Raw genomic sequence first — 22345 nt, 5'->3', positions numbered from 1 at the left:
AATTACTCAGGATCCAGCCGTGGCCAGCTGTGAGTGCAGCACAGGGTGCCGAATCCCTCCCCACGCTGCCTCCCGGCTCCCCAGCACAGCCCCAGGTAGCGTTACTCGGACTGAAAGCTGAGGACAGTCCCTGCAGATTGTACCTTGTTGATGAAAGGGACGGGTTGTTCTGTCACTGCTCCCCAAGTGCCCCCCACTCATGCAGCTGAGTCCCCAGGGTGGCCAGGCTGGGGGTCTCCTGCCTCCCCCTGGGAGCTAATAGGTAACCCAGGCACAGCCTGTCCTCCTTGTTGGGTGACAGGGATGGGAGGGACAAGGGACACAGGCCGAGCAGCCTCACCATCCCTCGCTGTTGCTATAGAGACAGAAGCTGGTTTTCGTTGCAGTGATGCTGGTTGTTTCTGAGCGGTACCTGCGGCATGGCAGGCAGCCGGGAGAGAGGGACGAGGGGTGCCATGCGGTGCCATGCCCCTTGCCTTGCCAAGAGGGCCAGACACAGCCGAGGCAAGGCTCTGCTGGGCCTTTCCTGGTGCCCCTGTGCCCAGAGTCACGCTCAGCTGGTGGAAGCTCTCCCCAAACCCTCCCTGCAGCGAGCACACGAGCGCCGGGGCTCCCTCACTCTGGGCACTGAAACACTGGGGAGTGAAGGGGTGCTGGCTGCGGGGGTGCCGAGGCAGAAGGCTCCCAGGAGAAATCCTGTGTGGGAACGAGCCCCATCCTGCAAGTCCCAGTTCATCTCAGTGAGTCACCCCAGCTCACCTCTCCTTCACTTTGCAACCACGTGCTGGGATGAGACTGGCTCAGCTGATATTACCCACCACAGCAGCTTCTCCAGGCCACACTCTCCTGATTACACCAGCAAAGACTAAGAGTAAGTCCTCCAAAGCCATCCTGGATATACCAGGAGAAGACAGTGCAAGGAGGCCTGGACTCAGCAACATGGCTGTAGATGCATCCAGCCTATTTGCCAAGGTTCAGTAAAACCTGGAGCTACAAAGTGAGGGCTTTTCACAAAGTAGTCAGGGCAAAGTCTTCCCCTGCTCCCCGCCTCTTCAGGTACCATCTCCAGCTACACACAGGTGCATACACACACCATCGGAGCTGTAGTAACGTGCCTCCATCCTTCCTAGGGGTGAGGATAAACTCTGCCAAGTGTAATAATGCCTGGAAGAAAGAGAAAGCACCATAGTTTGCTTCTTCACATGAGTCTTTGCAGGAGAAGGATGTTGGTGAAGAAAAGCCCTGGCAGAGGCCAGGCACAGTAGCACATCTCTGCTCCCACCCGCAGCAGCACTCCCCGTTTAAACAAGCAGCAGCAGGGGAGCGGGGCAGCCGACCACCCCCTGCTGCTCTGCCGGCTGCTGCATCAACCCGCCAGCCTGCGGGGATAACCGGCAAGACCCAGAGCTCTCCCCTTTCCTGAACACACTCGGTGACGGCCCTTCCCGAGGGACCCCTCGGGAGCTCTGCGGGAGGCTCCTCTTTAAAGGACACAGTAGCCCTCCTTACCACGCTTCTGCTCCAGCCTCGGAGCAGGCAGCACGGAAAGTCAGCGGCTGCCAGAGCTCTGCGCTGACATCCCAGCTGGAGACGCGTGCCAGGGATAGATTTTCTGTTTAGCTTCTTTTTGTATTAATTATCAAAGAGCAACAAATGTTAGCAGCTTGCAACAGTCATTATCTGAATGTCTCCTCCTTCTCACCAGCAGCCTCTGTAGGAAGAGGCTCCCCAACAGGCCCGGATAGATGAGAGCACAAGACCCGGCTGGTTGCTCCCTGGCCTTGCAAGCCAGATTCATTGTGCTCACTTGGGATAGACAGAAGGGCAGGAATGACGGGATCCCTTCTTTCTGCAGGATGCATCCAACCAGGGAAGGTGCTGAGTCTGGTAGTGTCCATCACCTGCCAAACATCAAACTCTTTTCTAAAGACAGAGAAACCACAGAGAACTGGAAGGTTCTGTGCAAAATATGGGATTTTCTCAGACAGTTGTGAGGGGTGATCTGTTTCAGAGACACCACGTCGAGCATGGCCATCACCTGGGTAAAGATCAGCCAGCTTTCAAGGTGGCCACTTGTCAATAATGGAAAGTAACGGCACCGTTAGGCACCAAACTCTATATTCAGTAATCTCAGATTGGTTCACAGCCATCAATAAGCTCAGCCTTGCAGTCAAGGAAGGTCAGGAGTGCTCTCCTCATTGCATATGGGGTGAGACACAGAAACATTCAGAATTTACCTCTGTAACGAGGTTACAGCCAAGCGAGCAGAGGCGGGGTACGGGCAGTCCTGCCTCCCTGCTCTCTAGCTCACCGACATTGCTGGGTGTACCAGAAAACAGCCAATGCTGTACGAGACTTACCTTGGAAATTCCCATCTACAGCATCGTTTGGCATAATTATAAAATCATGGCCATGAAGAGATAGAAAAAGACCTGTGTATCTAGACCTGCTTTGCAAAATCACCATGATCCAGCACAATGTCTATTCAGTTACCTTCTATGAGGATGAAAATGAGCAACTTGTATTTGTCCTTTACCAGACCAAAAACCTCCCACACATCCTCACAGACCAGATTTTTGAGCAGCAGCTGAAAGGCCGGCTCCAGTATGCCACCTTCAGCGTCCTGAGCACCCATCGAGGTCCAACCCATCCAAAGCAAACCATTCAAGTGATCATTTGCATCTGCTGGGTCAGCAAGACTGCAGGACCTGCCTATCTCAAAGCTACACTGAACTGGCGTGTGTCCCTTCCCTCATGATAAGAACCAAACAGGGCAGGATTTTTATGATTATTTATTATCTGTGAAGTGCCGGCAGTGTCCTGACTCTGTACAAGACACGACTGCTGGGCTTACAAAAAGAAAAAGCGCTGTGGCCAAAATAATTTAGCCTCAAAAAAGTTAACAAACGTATTCTCAGGAAGCTCTCAGGCACTGCCCATCCTGAGGACATATCAAGGTGCCAGTGTGAACCACCCAAACTAGGCAGACATGTAGCTCATTTCTTTCACCTGTAAAGCTTAATTAGGTAGCTGTCCAAACACAGTTTGAGAATATGGCCAAAACACAGGTATGGCCCTTGATTGCTAAAACCCAATCCATTACAAGAAACATTTTTTTTTCAGGTGGGGAAGCAACATTAAAAAACGCCACTACTCATGGAAGTTACAACTGCTTCCAACAAAAAACATGTAAAAAATACTGAGAGGGAGACTCTTAAAGTATCTACTAGTTTCCAGTGGAAAGGCATCAAGTCTCCCATGTTCACCAGATGGATATCAACATCTGACACGTGTTGGAAGACATCCATATCAACTCCACCAGCCTGAACTGTAAGTAGCCAAAAACAAAGCCAGACAGGACATCTGTGATGTGGTGCCGTCCGATCATGACGCGGGAAAAGCCCACGCAGAGGGCCCAGAGGACCAGCAGGATCCGGAGAGGGATGGCCAAGACCAGGTGGTTGAGGAAGAACTTGGAGAGCATGGCCGCTCGGCTGGCGTGCCCGGCTGGAAACGCATAGGTGTCCATGGTCAGGTAGTCCAACAAGCCAGGGTTGATGTCGTACGGGCCCTTCCGCTTGGCCAGCTTCTGTAAACCAGCCACAATCATGATGTCCAGAAGCAGGGCTACAAAGGGAGAGAGGAAGAGGGAAAGGTCAGAGCCAGAAGCAGAGTCAAGGGCAATTTTCAAGGCAGAACATTCAAGGATTGTCGCTGTCTTTAAATAAAGGTTTGGGTTCAGTTCCAGCCGGGTGTCCACAGTTCATCTGCACACAGACCACCCATCCTCAGATCACCCAAATGTTAATTAACCCTCCCAGTTCACCCACGGAGAAGACAAGTACCATTATCACCATCTCACAGAGGAGAAACCCAAACTGCAGAGGCAAGTGATCCGCCTGGGGAGGAAGAAAGCAACTGGCAAAGCTAAAATTAAAACTCTTTTGGCCCTCAAACCACTGGACTGGGTGTCTCTGTTTCTGTCTTCCACGCCATGCTTTAGAAACCTCATGCAGCAAGGACGTATCCCTGCCTGGAGTGGCTCTGTGCTGGCATGACCAGGCTGCAGGGAGCCCACCACCTCCCTCCTGCCCAGAGCCAGCCAGCAGGATCTCACCGCACTGGCAGCTTTCATGAAGAAAAGAGCGGTGAGCCAAGGAGAAAGTCATGCAATAAAGAAAAAGGGCTTCTGCATTAGAAACAGCACCTCGGTGTGTTGAAGCAGAGGGCAGGCAACATCCTCCTAGATGTCTCCCACCTGTCCCTCTCCCTTTGCTGAAGCGCTGAACACCCACGAGCCATTTCTAGTTTCTACTTGCCTCTCGCTTTCTCCCTGCGAGTCACCCCATGCACCCCCTTCCCTGCACAAACATGGCTGGGGGGAACACACCTCCCAGCCTGAGGGGGGTAACGCACCTCCCAGCCTGAGCAAACCCAGCCTTGTGGCAGCAGAGGAACCATCCCTGCAGCTGCAGATCTCAACACCAAATCACCTTTCTTCCCTAACTGCTTTGGGAGTGAAACCCATCAGCACTTGTCTTCATCATCCTCCTCTTCATCCCACCCCCTTTGCCCCAGCTGACAGGTACTGTCATTTCTATTTCCTAGCATTGATTTTATTTTTCTATAATCCCCTCATCTGCTTTTCCCCAGCCCTCCTAATTAGTCAGAGTGCTGATTTCAGCTCCTTGCAGCAATGACAAGGAAATATATACCATCATGAGCACAGCCTGCTCCCTCGGCAGGAAGGCGAGGGGCCAGTTGCCTGGTTCCTGGGCCCTGACAAAGACCGTTCCTTGAGAGCTGACAAGGTTTCAGGAGGATGGATGGGAGTGCGGCGGCAGCAGGGATGGGAAATGAGACGGCAGCTCATCGAAGGCAGGCAGCTCCTCCTGGCAGGAGCTGGGAAGTGAGGAGCTGTCACGGCAGCTCTGCTCGCCTGCTTCCCACAGCGTGCCACCTCTGTGCAGCCAGCCCCCAGCATCGCTTTGGGAAGGAGATGATATTTATCCTGGCCAAACTCTCTCCTTATGGGAGGGCTATTTTTTTTTCTTATCTGAAGAGCATCTTGCATGGGGAAGGGGGACAGCAGGACCTCCCTGGACCTCTTGCCCACCAGGTCTGACCTGAGCCACTCTGGGCTCTTAGAGCTGCGGAGGCGGGATGGAGCAGAGGAAAAGGTCTGGGCAGCAGCTCCTCACTACTGGGAACAGCGGCCCAGGCAGCAGCGGGACTCCAGCTCAAACATAACAAGAAGCACTGACACAAAGGGAAGGCTCATAGGTGGCACCCAAAATGAGGTGGTGACGCTGCAGGTGGTGGGGGGATGCACGGAGGCTGGTCACAATGACAGCCCTGTAGCAGCAGCAATGGGCTTAGGAGGACAAGGACAGGCAGGGACTCCGCACAGAGCCTGCTGGATGTGCCCAGCAGACGGGGAGAGAGCAGGGAGATGTCCACAGCCCACACCGGGGGACCCCAGCACCCAGCAAAGCAGTTCTCTGCATTTTGAGATTTGCTGGTATTTTTTTAAGGGGCTGGCCAAGGGGGGGAAAAAGGGAGGGAGGTATTTCAGACACAGGCTGCAGAGCCCTGGAGCAGCCACTCGCCCCGGTTTCCTGTTAAGGCCGAATGTCGTCAGCACGGCTCGAGGGTAACGAAGCGCTGGGGCTGGCCGGCCATGATGGGGTCATCTCGCTGCGGCCGGGCAGCTGCACGGCTCTGCTCATGCTGGGCTTCCTAAATCACCCCCAGCCTGACTTGTCACCTCACCAAGGTGACCCCCAGCGGCTCCGATTCAGCAAAGTGCTTGGGGAGCTGATTTTCAGCGCTCATCAGCTGCATTGCCCATCAGTCCCATCTCACCCCAGACAAGAGCTGGGCGAGAGCCAAAGCTCTGGGACGCAATCCTGGGAGCCCAGACTCGCGCATTCGTTTCTGAGAGATGATATACCAGCGCTGCCAAGAGAAAACTCTGTCCCAAGCTGCTCCTGCTGAAGTCAGCAGTTTATTGCATTGCTGAGGAGCCCAGCCAGGGCTCAGGAATCAGCCTAGGCACCCCGAAGAATCCCCAGTATCTCCTCCATGGTGTTCAATATAACCACTGTAGACTATTCCCCAACAAATCTGCCTGTAGATTAGTAGCACAAATGTCATGTGCCTTAGTGACACGTGGTGTTCACCATTGCCGTCAGTATTTTGCACTTAACAAGATTTTTTTACGGTCAAAGGTGATGTCAGGGCAACTTGAGGGATGCAGGCCTGTGTGCACGGAGGTGTTCAGGGCATGGAGAACAAGCCAAAGAGCTGTTTTAATAATCCTCTCATTCAAAAGATGAATAAAATAGGCCTTCAGTACTGCTAGGTTTGATTTTTGTCAAATGATGCACACAAAGCAGAAAGCCTCGTTTGCCCACATTTCAAGATCTGAAGGCATGACAGCATTAAAACCGGGGGTTAATTTGCCGTTAAAAGAAAAAAAACAAAGATCCATCCGTCTGGTGCTTCTTCTGTCACTTCCCCCTGCACTTTCTGTTCCTTCCATAAAGCAACTTATTTATGAGACAGCCCCCGCAGCCTGCCCTGGCCCGGCCCCCAAGGCACGGGGGGTCCCAGCACCCTCGCCCAGCTCTGGGTCTCAGCAGAGCCCCTGCAAAGCCCCGTGCCCCTGCCCTCTCTCTCCTGCTGCTGCTGCTGCTGCAACCAGGCGCTGTCAGAGTGAATCAGCACGCGGCACGGCTGCCAGCAGCTCATCCTTCAGAAACGGATACAGACCATGCATCCTCAGCAACCCCGGCCCGGGCCCTATTCCCTTGCAATTTCTTCACCTACATACCCATGTGGACTTTGGCTCGCTTGCTTTTTCCCCCTTAATGCAAACCAAACCCTCCCTCCTCAGGCGGGTACATCCACACCAGCGTTATGCCGTTAAGGGGTTAACTTTCTTATAGGCATCCTTGGTGGGTCCAGCTGCAGGTGGGTGTCTCTGCACTGGGAAGGGTGCCTGCTGGCTACCAAAACGGTTTCATCTGAAGCCCCTTAGCCTTGCACCTGCCAGCGCAGCCCCAGCCACCTGCAAACCGGCACTGTCACCTTCCGTCTGCCCTTCCCCTGTCCCTTCCGCAGAGACGTGCAAATCCTTCAGGCTGACCCGACTGAAGGCTGGAGGAAATACAGCCCCAGGAGAGACCGCAGAAGGAGCCTGGAGCTGATTTACCAGCCCGCACTTGCCCAACGCTGCTCTCTGGAGACAGACAGACGGGGCTGTCAGAGGCATAGCAGTGATGGCAGAGTGCCACCTGACCGAGGGGTGAGATGAGAGGAGCAAGAAATTTTAATTTTAAGCATTTTTTCATCATGCCTTTCCTCTCCCCCAGATCCAGGTAGCATTGGATTTAAAACAGAGGCAGCATTGGGTGTAAAATCCAGGTAGCGCTGGATTTAAAAGAGCAAAGGAAGGATTAGCTCTTGCCCATCACTCCTTGCACATTTTTCTGAAAAAGATCCAGAATTTCCCCCTTGACCTGGTGTTAAGGGAGACAATCCTTCAGATATCCACTGCAAAGCCATCCGATTGCAAAAAGCTCTCTTAACATCTAAAACTTCCTTAAAGCGCAAACCCAAAGAGCAAGTCTTGTCTGCCTGCGACAATTTTAGCATCAGAGATCACCTTGGTATTGTAAATAGCCAACATCTGGCATCAGATGCACAGTAAATGAGCTGAAAGTGAGCCCCCTGGGCAGACGCTTTATATCTATTAATAAGAAAAGGAAAACAATTATCTGCCTTGCTCCTACCACCTAATGTTAGAGGCCCATTAAGAGCAGAGAGGCAGCACTGTGCAGGCAAGGCACAAGGACAAATCTGAAGGACCGTCGCAGCAGAAACAAGTCAAACCCCAAAGCTCGTATATATAGAGAAGCCAAAACAGTTGGACATCCCCCGTCACAGTAAGGTCCTTTCTGTCCCAGCGCCTGAGGTGCCATCTCTGCTGCCATCCCTTACGGAGGGGGGGCTGAAAGAGGGTGAGGATGGGGTGAGCACCCTCGGGGGGCATCGCCTGCCCCAGGTCAGAGCCAGGCAGCGTCTCCAGGGACAGAGGCAGATTCCAGCTGAGATGTTTATGTAAACATGTTATCAAAACCGCAGCTGAAAAACAACCTGGGTGCAGTGCTGGGGGCAGGGCGGGGGAGGAAAAATGGAGAAAGCCAAAAAAGCCCTTGGCCTCATCTGCTCCTGCAGCCATGATTCACATGACTTCACGCACATGGGGCTGCTGGGATGAGACAAGGCTGCTCTCCAGAGCCCAGCCTGCGAGATTGGGATCAGAAACAGAGTCACAAGCTGGACTCAGCTTCCCCGAGCTGTGGCTGAACACACAGGGAGAGGACAAAGGGGAGGTAAATGCCCAGGAACAAAGAGCAAGCCCACCTCATGAGCTCAGGAGGCACCCAAGCGTGGGAGCAGATGTGCATTGTACAATCCCCTCTGCCCAGCCCCGGCACCGTTACAAGGCAGAGCCGAGTTGGCGATAACTCATCGCCTGGGTTTCAGAGCCTGTAGCCTGCTCTGATCTGGGTCCCACCGTGCTGGAGGCCACACCAACCCCGCTGAGGTGGCACATGCTCCCCGCCACAGCCACCGAGGCCACGTGTAGGGCCAAGGCTGGCTTTGATGGTCCTGTATTTCCCAGATTAGCCAACCCCACTCAGGAGTGAACCCTGGACAAACGTCACTGTTCCCAGGAAACAGTTTCTTTTGCTTCATAATTAGAATTCATAATTTGTTTTCCATTTTTCTTTTTACTTACATGGCCCTTCCTACTGCTTCTGAACTTCCCAAATCTCCTGCAGGCATTAGGCTCCCTGACCTGGAAAATGAGCTGTTTGCAGCCTTGACTAGTTGACATTAATGAAAGATGCAGGTTTCAAAAACATCTTCACCCTCTCTCCAGTGGAGCTGGTGGCAGCTGGAAGAGGTCCACTCCTCTGGAAGTGAACTCCTCTACTCCATTTTCTTCCCCAAATGTGGTGCTATTAGGTGTAAGAGCTGACAAAAGGCACAGATGGCATGACACATTGAAGAACCAATGAATCAGACACTGCGGTGTTTTGGGGGGAGCTTATTTTTTGGCTGAACAAGCAGCAGCGTGGGGTAAGTGGCCACGGGGAGGTGAAAAAATGGTGGAAAGCAGCGTTGTGCAATTAATTTAAAAAAACCCAACCAACAACTAAATATAGACCCGCTACATCCTAGATGATTAGAAACAGCCCTGAGTGCAAACACAGGCTGCCTGGAGCTCTCCCCTTGGAAATACTGTGCCCCTGGGAGCTGGGCAGTTTGTACATCAAGTGACTGAGCGGGGCTGCCTCACTGGGGGTCTGCTCGGGCTGGGGATGAGACACAGGTGAGAGGGTGAGCGCAGTGAAAAGGGCTCATGCTGATGGGGAAAATGAGCTGAGCAGCCCCCAGGACAGCTCAGCTGCCTCCCAGCAGGGCTCCGATAGCTCGCGATGCCCCTGTACGCTATGGTAGCAACGCAGGCAACGTCAGCACGTCCCAGCACCACGCGCTGCAACGTGCACAAGCACAACGGCACCGGCACCGTATGGGATGAGCTGGAGGAAGAAAACAGTCTTGGGCTGATGACCAACAGCACGTGCCAGCCCACAAACGCTGGGCTCCTCGCTCAGACTCTGGGCTGCTTAGGCTTGTGTTTACACCCCGCTGCCTTCAATAAGGCAGATTGGCCAAAAAAACCGAATTGGGGCTGATTCTGTGGTGCTCAAAGGGCCTCCAACCACTGCACCTCACAGTGTGTTAGACCCGGATCAGGTATGTCTGCCAGCATCCCTGTATAAACAGAAATGGAGAGCGAGACCAGAACTGCGTTCCAGGTGAAAACATGGAGATTTCTTCAAGGGGAGGAAAAAGAGATATCTGATTCCCTGCTGCCACCCCCATCCTCCACCAAGCCCGGCCCGGAGCAGGATACCCGATGGGGTCTCCAGGCCCACTGCTCCCCCAGCGACTCACCTCACTGCCCAACGCTCCTCCACCTTCCTCTTCCCAACCATTGCTCCTGTCAAGGTGCGTTAGAGGCAAACACACTCGCCCATCTCTTGGGATCTCCCTTAGGGCCAGAGCCTCGCTCAGCTTCTCTGCAGGGCTGGCTCTGCCTGAGTGAAACAGCTACTGTCCCCTTCGAGCTACAGGCAGGGGCACCTGGAAGCTGTTCCCAGAGTGACAGACATAAGGATGACTCATTTCCCACGTTTATTCCCCCTCTTCCCATTCAACAACCCTCGCACTTCTTTTCTCTTTCACTCTGCATTCAGACTCTGGAACATTTTGCCTGCTCGCTCTGCGCGAGGGTTGGATTTCAGCTTACTGCAGTTTCCCCAAGGGCTGCACAATGATGGCTGCAGGGCTCGCAGCATCCTCAGCACCAAGCAGCCGCCAGGACCTGAGCTCCTCGATGCTGCCCGGTACCAGGGAGCTGATCTGACCACAGGTTCAGACCCTGTGTGGGTCTCTGGAAATACTCCCCCGCCTGCTCCAGTCAGACAAATGGGTCCCAGCCTGTCACTGACTGTCCTTTATCTGAAGGGACACTGCAGACTTGCGAGCCTGCCCTGCAGGGAACAGCACACACTTGCTATAGAGGAAGCAGGCAAGGAAGGGAAGGGGGGGCAGGGAAGCCAGGGGAGTTGGGCATCGCTTGCTGTTCAGAGATGCCTGAGCTCATCAGCTGTAAAGGGATGAAGGGAGAGGATGGCACCCACTGAAGGACTAGGGGCTTTAACTGCTGTATCTGGGCAGGACAAGAGGCAGATTAATAGCCTGGTGTGATGAAGAGGAATACTTAATGCCAGGCTGGACCTGTGTCTAGATGCTGGATGCAGGGAGTGGGCATCTGTGTTCTTCCCTCTGCCTGGCACCTGCCATGGGTCAGTCATGTTGGGTTACTTGACATTTAAACATTTGTGCCTCACTGGGCAGATGTGCTGAGATCTCAGTGGGCACTGGCAGGGCTGGGAGGGGAGCAGGACAGGGGCTGAGCCTCCTCCATGTGCCAGGTTTTCCAAGGAGGGGATGGTTCACACAGGGCACCAGCTCCTGAGCTGCTCTCCCCTTCCCTGCTGAAACATCATCTGTCCTGTCTAGCTCAGAAAATCCCCAGCCTCACAGTGGGAAAATGAAAGGGAAAAAATCATCACATCTGGCCCCAAACCATCTCTGGAGCTCTCGGCTTAGCAAGCTCTGCTGCATACAGACTGATCCATCTGCCATGCAACTCCCCAGCCTCTCTGCTGGGTCTGGGCTGCCGAGCCCTGAGGCTCCACAGGATGAGCTTGTCTGGACTGCCTGGGCATTTAATCTACTCAGTGACCTTTACCAGCAGTGGACTGTACTATCTGGATCTTCACCACATGGACTCCAAAGCAAAGCATGACAATACCTGCAGCACCTCCGTACTGTTAGAGCAGGGTCAGCGGGGTCTCGAGGGGCCTGGTGGAGGCATTTCTCGCTCTCTTTCCTTCCCAATCTACCACTTTCCTGCCAATCTGGTCTTGCTTGGAAGCTCCCAGGGTGGGACTGCAGAGTCCTGGCCACATATATAGATTTATAAATATATAAATATATATATGTAATATATATATATGGCTCAGGATAAAGTCACAGCCCTGCAGGGGACTATGCCTCAGAGTAACATGGCTTGGTTCCCGGTCAGACTAAAGCTAGGGCAGTATTCAGGGAGAAGGTTGGAGAGAGCAAGAACTGCCTTCTTGCTGACCTTCAGGACTGGAGAAGTGACCCTGGGCTCCCCTCCTTTCCTCCTCCTGTGACAAGCCACCCATCCTCAGCCTGCCACCCTGCTCGCGACGATACAGCCACAGCCCGTGGCACTGCTTTACTCGACGGCAATAAATGCTTAGTGACAGCACCAAAGAGCCAACCCGCCCCTCAGAAGCGGGATGCAGAGCCAGCTGATGGTGGATGAGGACTGGGACCTGTGTCACTAAGACAGCAGGCAAAGAGGAGACCAGGGTTTTCTCTTCTCCTAGTCTGAATAACTGTTTCAGAAAGCTATGACCAAAGCAGAACCAGTTAATGGCTGCTATTTCAAACCAAGCACAGATATATATTTTATGTGCAAGGGTTAACCAAGCAGATACCTTCTGACAGCAAAGGCACACTGCTGGACTGCAGACAACTAAAGAAGGTGGTGATTTGGCTCTAAATGCAATAAATGGACTTTACCAGAGAGACAACTTTGGGTAGCTGACCATATTCCATCCCCATCGCAGTAAGAAGGTGCCTGGACCTGGAAAGACCATCAGCCTAACGACATCAATCTGTTTAGCTTAATAAATAGGAGGTGAAGAAATGACTTGAGCACTATCCAAAATATTGAAAGGCAGAAGAGATGTTGGCTAAAAGAGCTATTAGGTTGAAGAGACGAGGGTATGCAGATGCAATGAAGGGAAGAGAAGAGTCAAACTAAAGGCAAGTCACTTGTGGGAATACCTACCACTGCAGTAATATAGAAACGGTTCTGACAAGTTCACCCTCACTTGTAATTGTACATCAGATTGAGTGTTTGGGTTTTTTCCCTTAACAAATTGAACAGGAATAAATTAAGGGATGTGCTACAGCCTGTTTTTTGCCGTGGGTTAGATCAATGATCCAAATGTTCTTTGCTGGCTTTGCAGTCAATGAATCACTAAATTTGGATCCACATCCTCACCAGATGGATCAGAACCAGAAACTGAGGTACTGCTTCCCCCAGGGTTTAATGGAGTTTCTGTCTGGTTTTGAAGCAGATCTGGGAATTTTAGTGAAAGTTTTATATCTGCTTTTCCCCTGAAGGCCCAATTGCAAGGTTCAAATGATTTTCTAAGCACCTCAGTTTTCAGGAAATCCTTATGATTGCACAGAAAAGCTTGAAGGGTCCTAAGAGTTCCAACACTGGCAGACAAATAAAATGTACTCTAAAACTGGGGGGTTTCCTGAATTTTGATTTTCTCAATTTGGCTGGGGGGTGCAGACTTTCTTCCTGACTCTTCACCAGACAGGGCTGGCAATGCTGAGATAGTCTTCCTGAAAGCACATTCTGGCAGCGGGATTTTTACAGTGGGCACAGATAGCTGATTTCTTCCATCTTTTCAGTAACAGACTGAGCGTGCTTCTCTGGCTGTTTGGCATTCGCTGGAAAAGATTATGATGAGAAGAAGAATCAATAAATTCCATCACAGATGACAAACATGGAGGGAAAACATTGCTTGGGGGTGCTAATCAACATCTGCGGTTGGGATGGATGGAGCATCCCAGGGTCAGACCCCCTCACCCAAAATGCTCCCACATGTGTTGGCAAAACTCCTGCCAAAAGCTCCTCAGGCGCAAGTGCCCCCCCCCCATCTGCAGTGGTGCTTCTGCCAGGTTCCCAGTCCCATTTCAGCAGTCTCCTGTCTCCTCGCCTTGAAAGCCTGATTGCAAATCCTAAACAAGTGCTCTATGATGGGCTGGCTCCCTGCCCAGAGACTGCATCAGAAATTCTGCTTGATGTATCAAACTCTCAGCAAGCAGGGGGAAGGGAGGAGATCCAGGGGAGGTAGGGAAGGGGTACCATAGACAACCCCAGCTTCCCTCTTCCCAGGAGACCGGGAAAGCACCAGGAGGTTCCCTTCCCTTTGAACTGTCCCTACCCAGGGGGCTTTACACCACATCCTGATGGATTTGATCCAGTGGAAAAGAGCAGCAAGAGGGACCAAGGATGCCAGACGCAGCAGTCATGCCATACCCTTCCTATTTACTCATGAGACCCCACTTCTCACGGGATCTGTCTCCAGCCCCCCACTCCCCAGCAGACGCCCTCCTCCATCAGCAATGCAGGTATCACGGCAGCAGCTGCTCGGATATTCGCCGTTCCTGACTGCAATCTTAAATATCAAACCAAGGCCACGCTCACAGCAGAGATCTGCTCCGTGGGGTGACACAAGTCCTGCTGCGGAAGCTCTGGCAAGAGAGGCTCAGGGCACCTTGGTCAGTCCCACAGTCAGCGTTGTCTACTCAGAGGGCAAAGTGGAGCTTTTTGGAGGCTGCCAGACCCTACGGAGCTATCAAGTCATGTTGTGAATTACTCCTTCACACAATTTAACTATTTTCTTTCTTGGCAGGCGGAGAAGAGGGATGGGAGTAGCGTGTCTAGGCAAGGAAGCAAGACTTCAGAAACCCCATGAGTTGTCCCCGGGCATTTGAGCTCAGGAGACCTGGAGATGCAGGTAGTGGTGCAGGGCTGAGCTCTCACAGTGACCACCTGATACTCAAAATTTTAACGCAACCTGGAGGTGGCTTTGCATTTGGCCTCCTCCCATGGCAACAGAAGGGCGAGAAAACCTTTCCTGTTTTTAAGTCAAAGGTGGCTTTATCTCTTTATAAGGATCTCAAATATTTTGGAGTCAAAGAGGTCAGTTTTCAGGCTCCAAAACTGTCAAAGGCTCTTGGGTCAAGAGACATCTGGAAACTGTGCTGGTTGATGTTAGTCACCTACTATTTCATCCTCGTGCCCTTTTAAACAGAGTTTCTTTTCTCAGTGAGAGGTTGACCCAGCGCCCTGAGGAGCCCCTGGAAGAACTGCTGACGTCGGCAGGCTCCGCATCACGCCGATGCTATTCTGGCTTCTTCCCTGCAATGGCCTCCCTTCATTAGATGTCACAGCATGAGGACAGTCTCTTTCAAAGGCCGAGGGGAGAAAAGGCAGCTACCACTGTGCTTTTCAAGCCAGTTCAGTGCAATCTTCGCCTTCTCTAAAGGATGAACTTGTGAAAAAAAAAAACTGGGGCCATGTTGCAGAGCCCGTAATGCGTCGCAGTCGGCCCCTGCGGACAGGACATCCCTCTCCTGAGGTGCCTCTGAAATAAAATGTCCCTACATCTGCTCAAAAGGCTCCCTGAGAAGCAAAGGCCTAAATCCAATGTTTTCAGTTTCTCTTACCAACCAAAAGCGGGAGTCCCAATGGCTGTTTTTTGGGGGAGGGTGAAACACTAGGGTGGATCACGGCCAGAAGAGAAAGTAATTAGTCACAAGGAAAAATACGATAACTGGGCCCCATGCCAAAGGCAGAAGAGCGAGAAGAGCAAGGTCCTCGGGTTGGGGCCAGGATCTAAGGCAAGTCACAGCCAGAGCTCAGCCTGGGCACTGGTGGGACATCAGTCCACATGGCTGGGATGGGCCCTGCTCAACTGAGAAGGAAACTCCTTTAACACATCCCAACCTCCAGAAACAAGGACACCGACCACGGCACAAGGACTAGCAGGAGAGACAGAAAGATCCCAGTCCGTCTGCACAGCCTCTGGGTCAAATTAGCGCATGGAAATGGGGACAGCAGCAAGGAAGGTCCTCAAGGGAAGGAGGATGCGAGATCAAACCGCAGCAGGGAAGGAGACAGGACTCCATCACGCGGCGGCTGAGATGTGGAGCCAGGGTCTGTTCAAGAAGGTGGTGAGGGGATGGAAATCTTTTTTTTTCAAGGATTTCCTCAGGAATTGATCCAGATATCAAAGATTAAAATATTTATGTATTCCCCACCTATCAAACCACCAAAGCAGATGACTATAGATTAAATAAAAGACATCACTGCTGGTATCTACCTGCACATCACACACACTTCATTGGGCTGACTGGACAACCCTGCCCCATGCAGGACCGGCCGGGCACCTGCCCCTACTCCGTGGGTGTCACCAGCTACCAGAACTACTCCATTCCTCTTAGACAACTTTTTGCTACATCCATCACCCATATTACCCAGGACCGAGACGGCCGATAAGTGCGGTATTCACCCTAAAGGTCACTCGCTGCTTCCTGACCACATTGGCAGCTGGGAGCAGTCAGAGGAGGAGTCCCAGTGCCGCTGTCCCTTGTGACCAGGGCTGGGCTTTCCCGGTGGGGAGGGAGGTTTGCCACTCACCTAGCAGCAGGTTCATGAGGACCTCTTGGCCTGCCAGCGTGCTGCTCTTCACCAGGCAGATGAGTGTACCCGCAATCCAGGGGATCCCGTGCCCCGTTATCCCCAGGAGGTTAATCATGGAGCGGGCACCACCCCAGGAGGAGGCTCTGTTGGCACACACTCCCAGCCTCTTGGACATGCAGATATCGATGGCCAGCAGGGAGTTGAAGGCGATTCCCTTGAAGGAGGGGTTGAGCTGCATGCAGTCCTCTTCAGGCAGCTGCTGCGACTGCCTCCGCTCCTTGGGGTTGCTGTTCTGGGCACCAGCTGCCCCGGCCTGGCCGCTCTGCTTTCTGCTGGAGCTCCTGCTCTCCTGGTTCCCCTTCAAGGGCTGATTCAGGGAGAGGAACTCAGCCCTGTTGAGGACATTGTTCCTGTCTCTTGCCCTGGACCGCGGCTGGGATGCTGGCATTGCAGTCTCTCTTTAGCGCAACCTGCTTTGCAGATACCAAGAAGGAGAGAAATTCCTCTTATCCCTGCAGAGAGCTTCCCCCACTCCCACCGTCACGAGCCGTGAATTTGGGAAGCTACAAAGGTTCCCCTGTGTTGCAGTTGCCCCCAGCACAGACTGCAGCTGTTAAATATAGAGTAAGGAATGCACATGGCTGTTTACTTCATGGGCCTAGCAAGCTTGGAAGGAAAATTAATGCCAGGCTTGGCAGCCACTCCAGTGCCAGGCAAAAAGGTTAAACAGCCAATAGATTGGAAGAAGAGGAGGGAAAAGCGTTGTGCCAAAGGTTGGTTGCTTCTGGCCTGGTCTATTTAAATCTTCCAATTGCTTATTCCCCTGGGCTGCAAGGGAAACTGGGAAATGTAGTTTTTTTGCACTGCAATTCACATTTCAGTATCGGCAAGTCAGAGCTGGAGGAGATCGCGGCATCCCCCCGCCCCACGGCAGCTGGTGTTGCTCCTACAGCAGGCTGTGCCGCCTGGCTTTGCAAGCTCCAAGGCTGGGCGTTGCTCGGGGGCTTCCCCCCAAGGGGCTTTCCCTGGGTATCTTCTCGATTTGTCTGTTCTGCAACATCTCACCCCCTGTGAGGGCACCCTAAATACCACCTTCCTCTCCCTGGTAGCGGTACCTTCAGACATCACTAGCCCCATCCTCTCTCCCCACTCAGGGTGCTTCCCTGTAGCGACTTCCATCACTCACCTCGTCCCTGGACCCAAGGAGAAGCAGCCCTGCCTCCTGATTAAAAGAGACACTGCTAATGAATTCCCATCTCCCTGCCCCCAGCACTGAGCGTGGCCTCGATACCACACATGTTCCTGCCGTGCGATCCAGCACCGCAGATCCCGCACTGAGAGCAGGTGACAGGCAGCGCCCGCGTCCCGGAGCCGCCGATGCGATCAGCAGCACAGGTACCCACCCCAGGGGGGTGGGCATCACGGGATGGGGAGGAGGAAGGCTTCCTGCAGTGTGGGCTGGATGCCGTGGGCTCATGCCAGGCTCTGGGGAGTCCTCCTCCAGAGGAGAGGGAAGACCTGCCCTGCCGTGGCACACTGTGCTCCATCACTTTGTCCATGGATGGCTACCGTCAGCCTCCCAGCTCCCCACCAGTGCTGGTGAGCCCCTGAGAACATCCCGTCTGTGCTCGCAGCTCCAATTCACAGGTCTGAACAACCTTGCTATAGTCCCTGAACTGCAGCTGTGTGGATCTAAGGCTTGAGCACTGCTGGGAGAGACCGTCCATCTCAGCTCCTGCTGCCCGAAGGACGGCAGCCCGCTGCAGCGACCACCTGAGCCGGATCCACCAGGCTGCCATCACCCAGATACCTTCCCTGGTTAATGGGCTGCCGTGGCTCCATACCACCCACATGCTCAAGAAACGGGATTATTCCAATGCAAATAGGCTGGAAATCCCCCATAGACAGAGAAGTGGAGAATATGAATATTGCACCGAGGAGCAGAACAGGCACGTCTCTTGGTGCCAGTGACATTTACCTACACAAATGTCCAGTTACAGAGGTCAGTATTTGTACAGGTAACCCTGGGAATCAGGCCCCCAGGTATCTTTAAAAGTCTTGCCCAAAATGCACTGAAGAGCTTAAGTGCTAAATGAAAGGTGGTTCTTGGCTTTCTAAGATAAGAAGAAAAATTTTGCGCTTTCTTCGCACTTTTTATCCATAGTTCTTAAAATCCTTTAGATGATCTATGCATTCAGCCTGTGCCCAGGCTGGCCAGAGGCGAGGGCAATGCTCGGCCAAGCAAGTGCCAGAGGTCCTGAGGAGTCCTCGCTCTTGAGCTTTGCTCATATTTCCCTCCCTAGTGAATCAAAGGAAAATAATATACATCAATTTATTTCTGAATCACACCCTCCAGGAACCTACCCTGAATCTGCGATGATGATCCTAGCTGGAGGAAGAGCTCGTCCCCTCCTCAGGGACCCTTAAACCACAACTCTGTCCAGCTCAGGTACCATTCGGGAGCGTGCACAGACGCCACCACATCACCGACACCCACCAGCTCCCGTCCGATCACCGGCCGTGCAGCAGCATTCTCACGCTATCGCAGAAGTCAGCGCCCCGTCCCTATCTGCCTGCCCTCATCCCGCTGCCCGGCTCTGAGGCATGTGGAAAATCTCAGCCCACCTGACACCAGCCGGGGAAATTACCGTCATCACTGCATTAACTTGGCTATAGCTGTCACCTCCCCGCTGCATGGCCTCCCTGTTTCTCCTGCTCCGTGCAGGGCTGTAGCTGTGTGGGGCTCTCTGTGGACATCAGTGGGCAGAGGGTTAAAGCGCTGGTGGCCAGGAGCCTGCAGAAATAGGGAGACTCGTCTCTCCCTCCCGTCCAGCCCCGTGCCGGGGATACTGAGCTATTACTGAGCATGTTCCTCAGGAGCTGTCACGGGTTAAAAAATACCTTGAAAGCCCTGGGAGTTAATTTAATCTGGTGCTGGTCTCTTCTGCTGACACACATTCAGACACACAGAATGACAATGAGAGAATTTCTCTGCCTTACACACAGAGCTGCCCCGGCCTCCCCACGAGAATCCAGCCTCACACTCCAGCACGAGTCCCCAGCGGGAAGGGGAGGGAGGAGGAAGGGCAGTGCGGGATGAACTCAGTGTCACCAGACCCCTGTCAAAAGTGCAGCGGGAAAGGAAAGCAATTTGGTCTCTCCTGCAGCCAGGCAGGCTGTCACCGCTGGTCCCAGCCGGAGAAACTGAGTTCAGGAGGGAAAAATCCCCAATCCCTGCACTGGGGCCATGACGAGCACTGTCCCGCTGCACTGCTCACAAAACAGCCACAAAACCAGGGGTTTATAAATATCCCAGCTAAACCTGTAGACACGCTCCCTGCTCCAGCGGGGCTATTCCAGGCCTGACACTCAATCCACACGGGTCATCAAGCACCTCGGAGAACGCCCAGACAGACAAATCCGGACAGACAAATCTGGCATGCTCCACACGCCCAGTCTGCTCAGCCTCGGCTGCGCTCCCTGCCTGCCTGCCCGCCCCTGCCTGCCTGCGGTGCTGCCTGCCCTGGGGCTGGGGGCTGCCGGCCACAACTCCCCACATAGCTGCGGCCACACACGGCGTCAGCTGCTGGCATGGCCACACAGACCGCGCTGGAGGTGCGGGTTGGACTGGAGGGACAGAAAATCCCCTTTTGTCACAGTTCGCTGGCAGCTTTGGTGCATCCCAGCCTCTGGCAGCGGCTGGCCAAGAAGCAGCGTTTGCACTCAAAGTGCTTGCAAGCAAACCTGCAGTGTTCCTGGGCAGGATGCTTCTAGGGGTGAAAAAGCAAGCTTGGTCAAAATAAAATATGATATCCTGCAGTATTTATGGCGCACGCAGCAGTGTCAGTCAGGCCCATCAGCACAGCACAGCAAAGCCTCTGGTGGGCTGCTTTTATTTGCCGCAGCTCAGATGGTGAAGGGGAGATCCTGCCTTTCAGTAAACCTGGAAAACGTGCTGGAAGGACACGGAGACACAGTGCAGGCCATGATGCCTCCCCCAGGGAGGAACAGCAGGAGTGGAGCGTGGCCATGCTACCATGAAACATGGATATGTGCATCAGACAAGCAGCAGAAGGAAACGCAACTCACAGCATCGCCAGACACTCCTAATTCTTACTTATCACAGCGTGGCCTCACATCTCCAGCGGTTCCATCAGCGAGCACCACGCTCTCGGGCACAGGAACTGTTCTGCTCATGGCTTAATGCAGCCACCCTGGGATGGAGTGTGCTAATGCCTTTATCACTCACAGCAGCGCGATGGAGACAGGCACGACTGAAACCCAGAGAAAACTCCAGCTGAAGATGAAAAGCTGATTTAATTAGAATGAGACAATGCAATTTCCTAGTTGACCAGAACACTGGAGACAGCCAAGTTGAAGCAAGACCTGGCTGAAGCTTCAGTGAAACTAGAGTCACAGAATAAGCCGTTTCACCAGACTCATGGTGCTCTGAGAAACTGTGACAAGCTTGTTTGAAAAGTGTGAAAGAGTCTTGGAAATGTCAAAGGATTTCAGCACCTTCTGGAGGCTGCTGAAGCAACTGGATATTTCATTTGGAGATGCTCATTTCATTCTTTCTTGTACTATGTGATAGTAAGTTGCTTGCTTGTAACTTGAGTGCGTTTCTAGTTTTTATATCTGTTGCAGGAGTAGTGACTATAATTGTGCCCTTCACAGGGACTGGGAAGTTTAAAATAAATACTTAGCCAATATTTTGAGAAACGTGCAGAAGAAAAACATAACATATTGTTTTTTTTCCGTGACATACCGCGTTTTTTCCACCCGCTGTGGGTGGAAGGGAGCGAATCTGCCTCCCCTCGTCCTGTGGCATTCACTTGTCAGGATCACCCCGTAGCTCCGGTCTCTCCTACCTGCCGGAGGGCAGACAGCAAGCGCGCAGCCTGGAAAACACCAGGCACAGCGTGAGCTAACCCATCCTGCTGCGAGTGCGGGCCGGGAAGGACTAAAAGACATTTACTTAGCCCTGAGCTGCTGTACCATACCGCAAGTGGCACCAGCAAAACAATTTTGACCTCTCAGTCCCCCAGGTTTCCTGTCTAGAAACAAGTGGCGGAGGACAGGCGCAGCCGGAGCTCTGCGTAACGCTCGACATACAGCAGCTCTTACTGCAAAGCTGCACACACGCACCTCGCCCGGTGCTCAGCTCTCAAAATTGGGATCCTCAGCTGGCTGATGGTCAGCAGGACCAGCCAGCAATGTTACTCCTAAAACTGTAATAGAGGTTTGCAACTTTCCCACAGGCCGCTGCTGCCTCAGATGCTTCTCGCTCTCTATTCCAGCTACTCCGCAGCTCCTCTGCTGCTATGGAGAGCTTTGCGGTTCTAGTTGCTTGAATCACAGCCCATCCAGCCCAGGGCCACAGGTTTTGCAAATACGGAGACCACCCCTTTGCTAAATCTACCAACCAAGGTCCAGCCGGGAGAGGAAAACCTTAATCTGAAAACCCAAGAGAAAATACACTGCAGTTAAATTAAAAAAAAAAAAAAAAAAAAAAAAAAAAAGAAAGAAAGAGAAAGGAAAAAAAAGGCTTTTCTAAAAAAAACTACATTACCCACAATTCACGGCCATGTGGGAGGAAATGCTGGGTTTTTTTGCGAAGGAGGTTTAGCTTCAACAGCTGCAGTTTAAAAGCGAAATACAGGGGGAGGGATGGGACTGGGCGAAGGAGGGAGGACCGGGAGGCGGGGGGGGGGGGGGGGGGGGGGGCTCGGCCCCGCTGCTGGTCCCGCCGCCGGGCTGGCCGGGGCGGGGGAGCCGCTGTCATGCCGTGGCGGGGGGGGGGTGTCCCCTGCCCGGGCAGCCGGCGGGGGCACGGAAAGGCGAGGAGCGAGTTTCTGCAAAGTTTAACCCGGTTGCCTTTTTGATGCTGCTGCTGCGGCGACGAGCGGAGCGGGAGCCCCCCCGCACCCCCCTGCTCCACCGGCGAGGCTGAGACCCGGCGCCGTCCCCGTGTGCATGAATGTATTGCGAGAGAGGAAGCTTGCGGCAGCCGGGGGGCGGAGGCACCGATCCTGCTCCTCTCACCTCCGCGGGCATCTAGCAGGGAGGCGAAGGGGAAAAAAAAAAGAGCGAGAAAAGGAGCCTCCCCCCCCCTTCCCCCCCCCCCCACCCCCCCCCGCCGCACCTCGCCCCCGCGCAGCGCAGGGGAGCCCGGCGCTGCTCCCCGCCGCCGCGGGATGCTGTGACGCCCCGCAGGACCCACGCGTGTGCGGGGCAGCCCCGCCGGGTGAGCCCCAGCGGGAGGAGGAGGAGGAGGAGGAAGGTCGGACACCCCTGCGGAGACCTGCTCGCCGAGGAGGAGGAGGAGGAGGAGGAGGAGGAGGAGGAAGAAGGGCAGCCGCGGGGCCGGCG

The 22345-nt window shown here is 53.5% G+C and overlaps 1 protein-coding gene across 5 annotated transcripts; it reads right to left on the bottom strand.

Annotated features, from left to right (window-relative positions):
- Positions 1-2776: 2776 nt before the first annotated feature.
- Positions 2777-22247, bottom strand: PLPP7 (phospholipid phosphatase 7 (inactive)). Of its 5 annotated transcripts, XM_074891540.1 has the most exons (6): positions 22119-22247; positions 21400-21430; positions 20742-20874; positions 20091-20247; positions 15971-16443; positions 2777-3627 (listed from the first exon to the last, which is right to left on the bottom strand). In XM_074891540.1, the coding sequence occupies exons 5-6, from the start codon at positions 16419-16421 to the stop codon at positions 3263-3265; spliced, it is 816 nt and encodes a 271-aa protein (XP_074747641.1). In that variant the 5' UTR covers positions 16422-16443; positions 20091-20247; positions 20742-20874; positions 21400-21430; positions 22119-22247; the 3' UTR covers positions 2777-3262. The 5 variants fall into 5 exon arrangements, with proteins under 5 accessions (XP_074747641.1, XP_074747637.1, XP_074747638.1 ...); XM_074891536.1 differs by having other exon boundaries at positions 20742-21430; positions 22119-22139; XM_074891537.1 differs by lacking the exon at positions 22119-22247 and adding an exon at positions 21546-22078 and having other exon boundaries at positions 20742-21430.
- Between the last annotated feature and the right edge of the window lie 98 nt (positions 22248-22345).

The sequence above is a fragment of the Strix uralensis genome, chromosome 21 (assembly GCF_047716275.1).
Source record: "Strix uralensis isolate ZFMK-TIS-50842 chromosome 21, bStrUra1, whole genome shotgun sequence".
In the NCBI taxonomy this organism is placed as follows: Eukaryota; Metazoa; Chordata; class Aves; order Strigiformes; family Strigidae; genus Strix; species Strix uralensis.
This window is presented reverse-complemented; position numbering and strand designations above follow the sequence as displayed.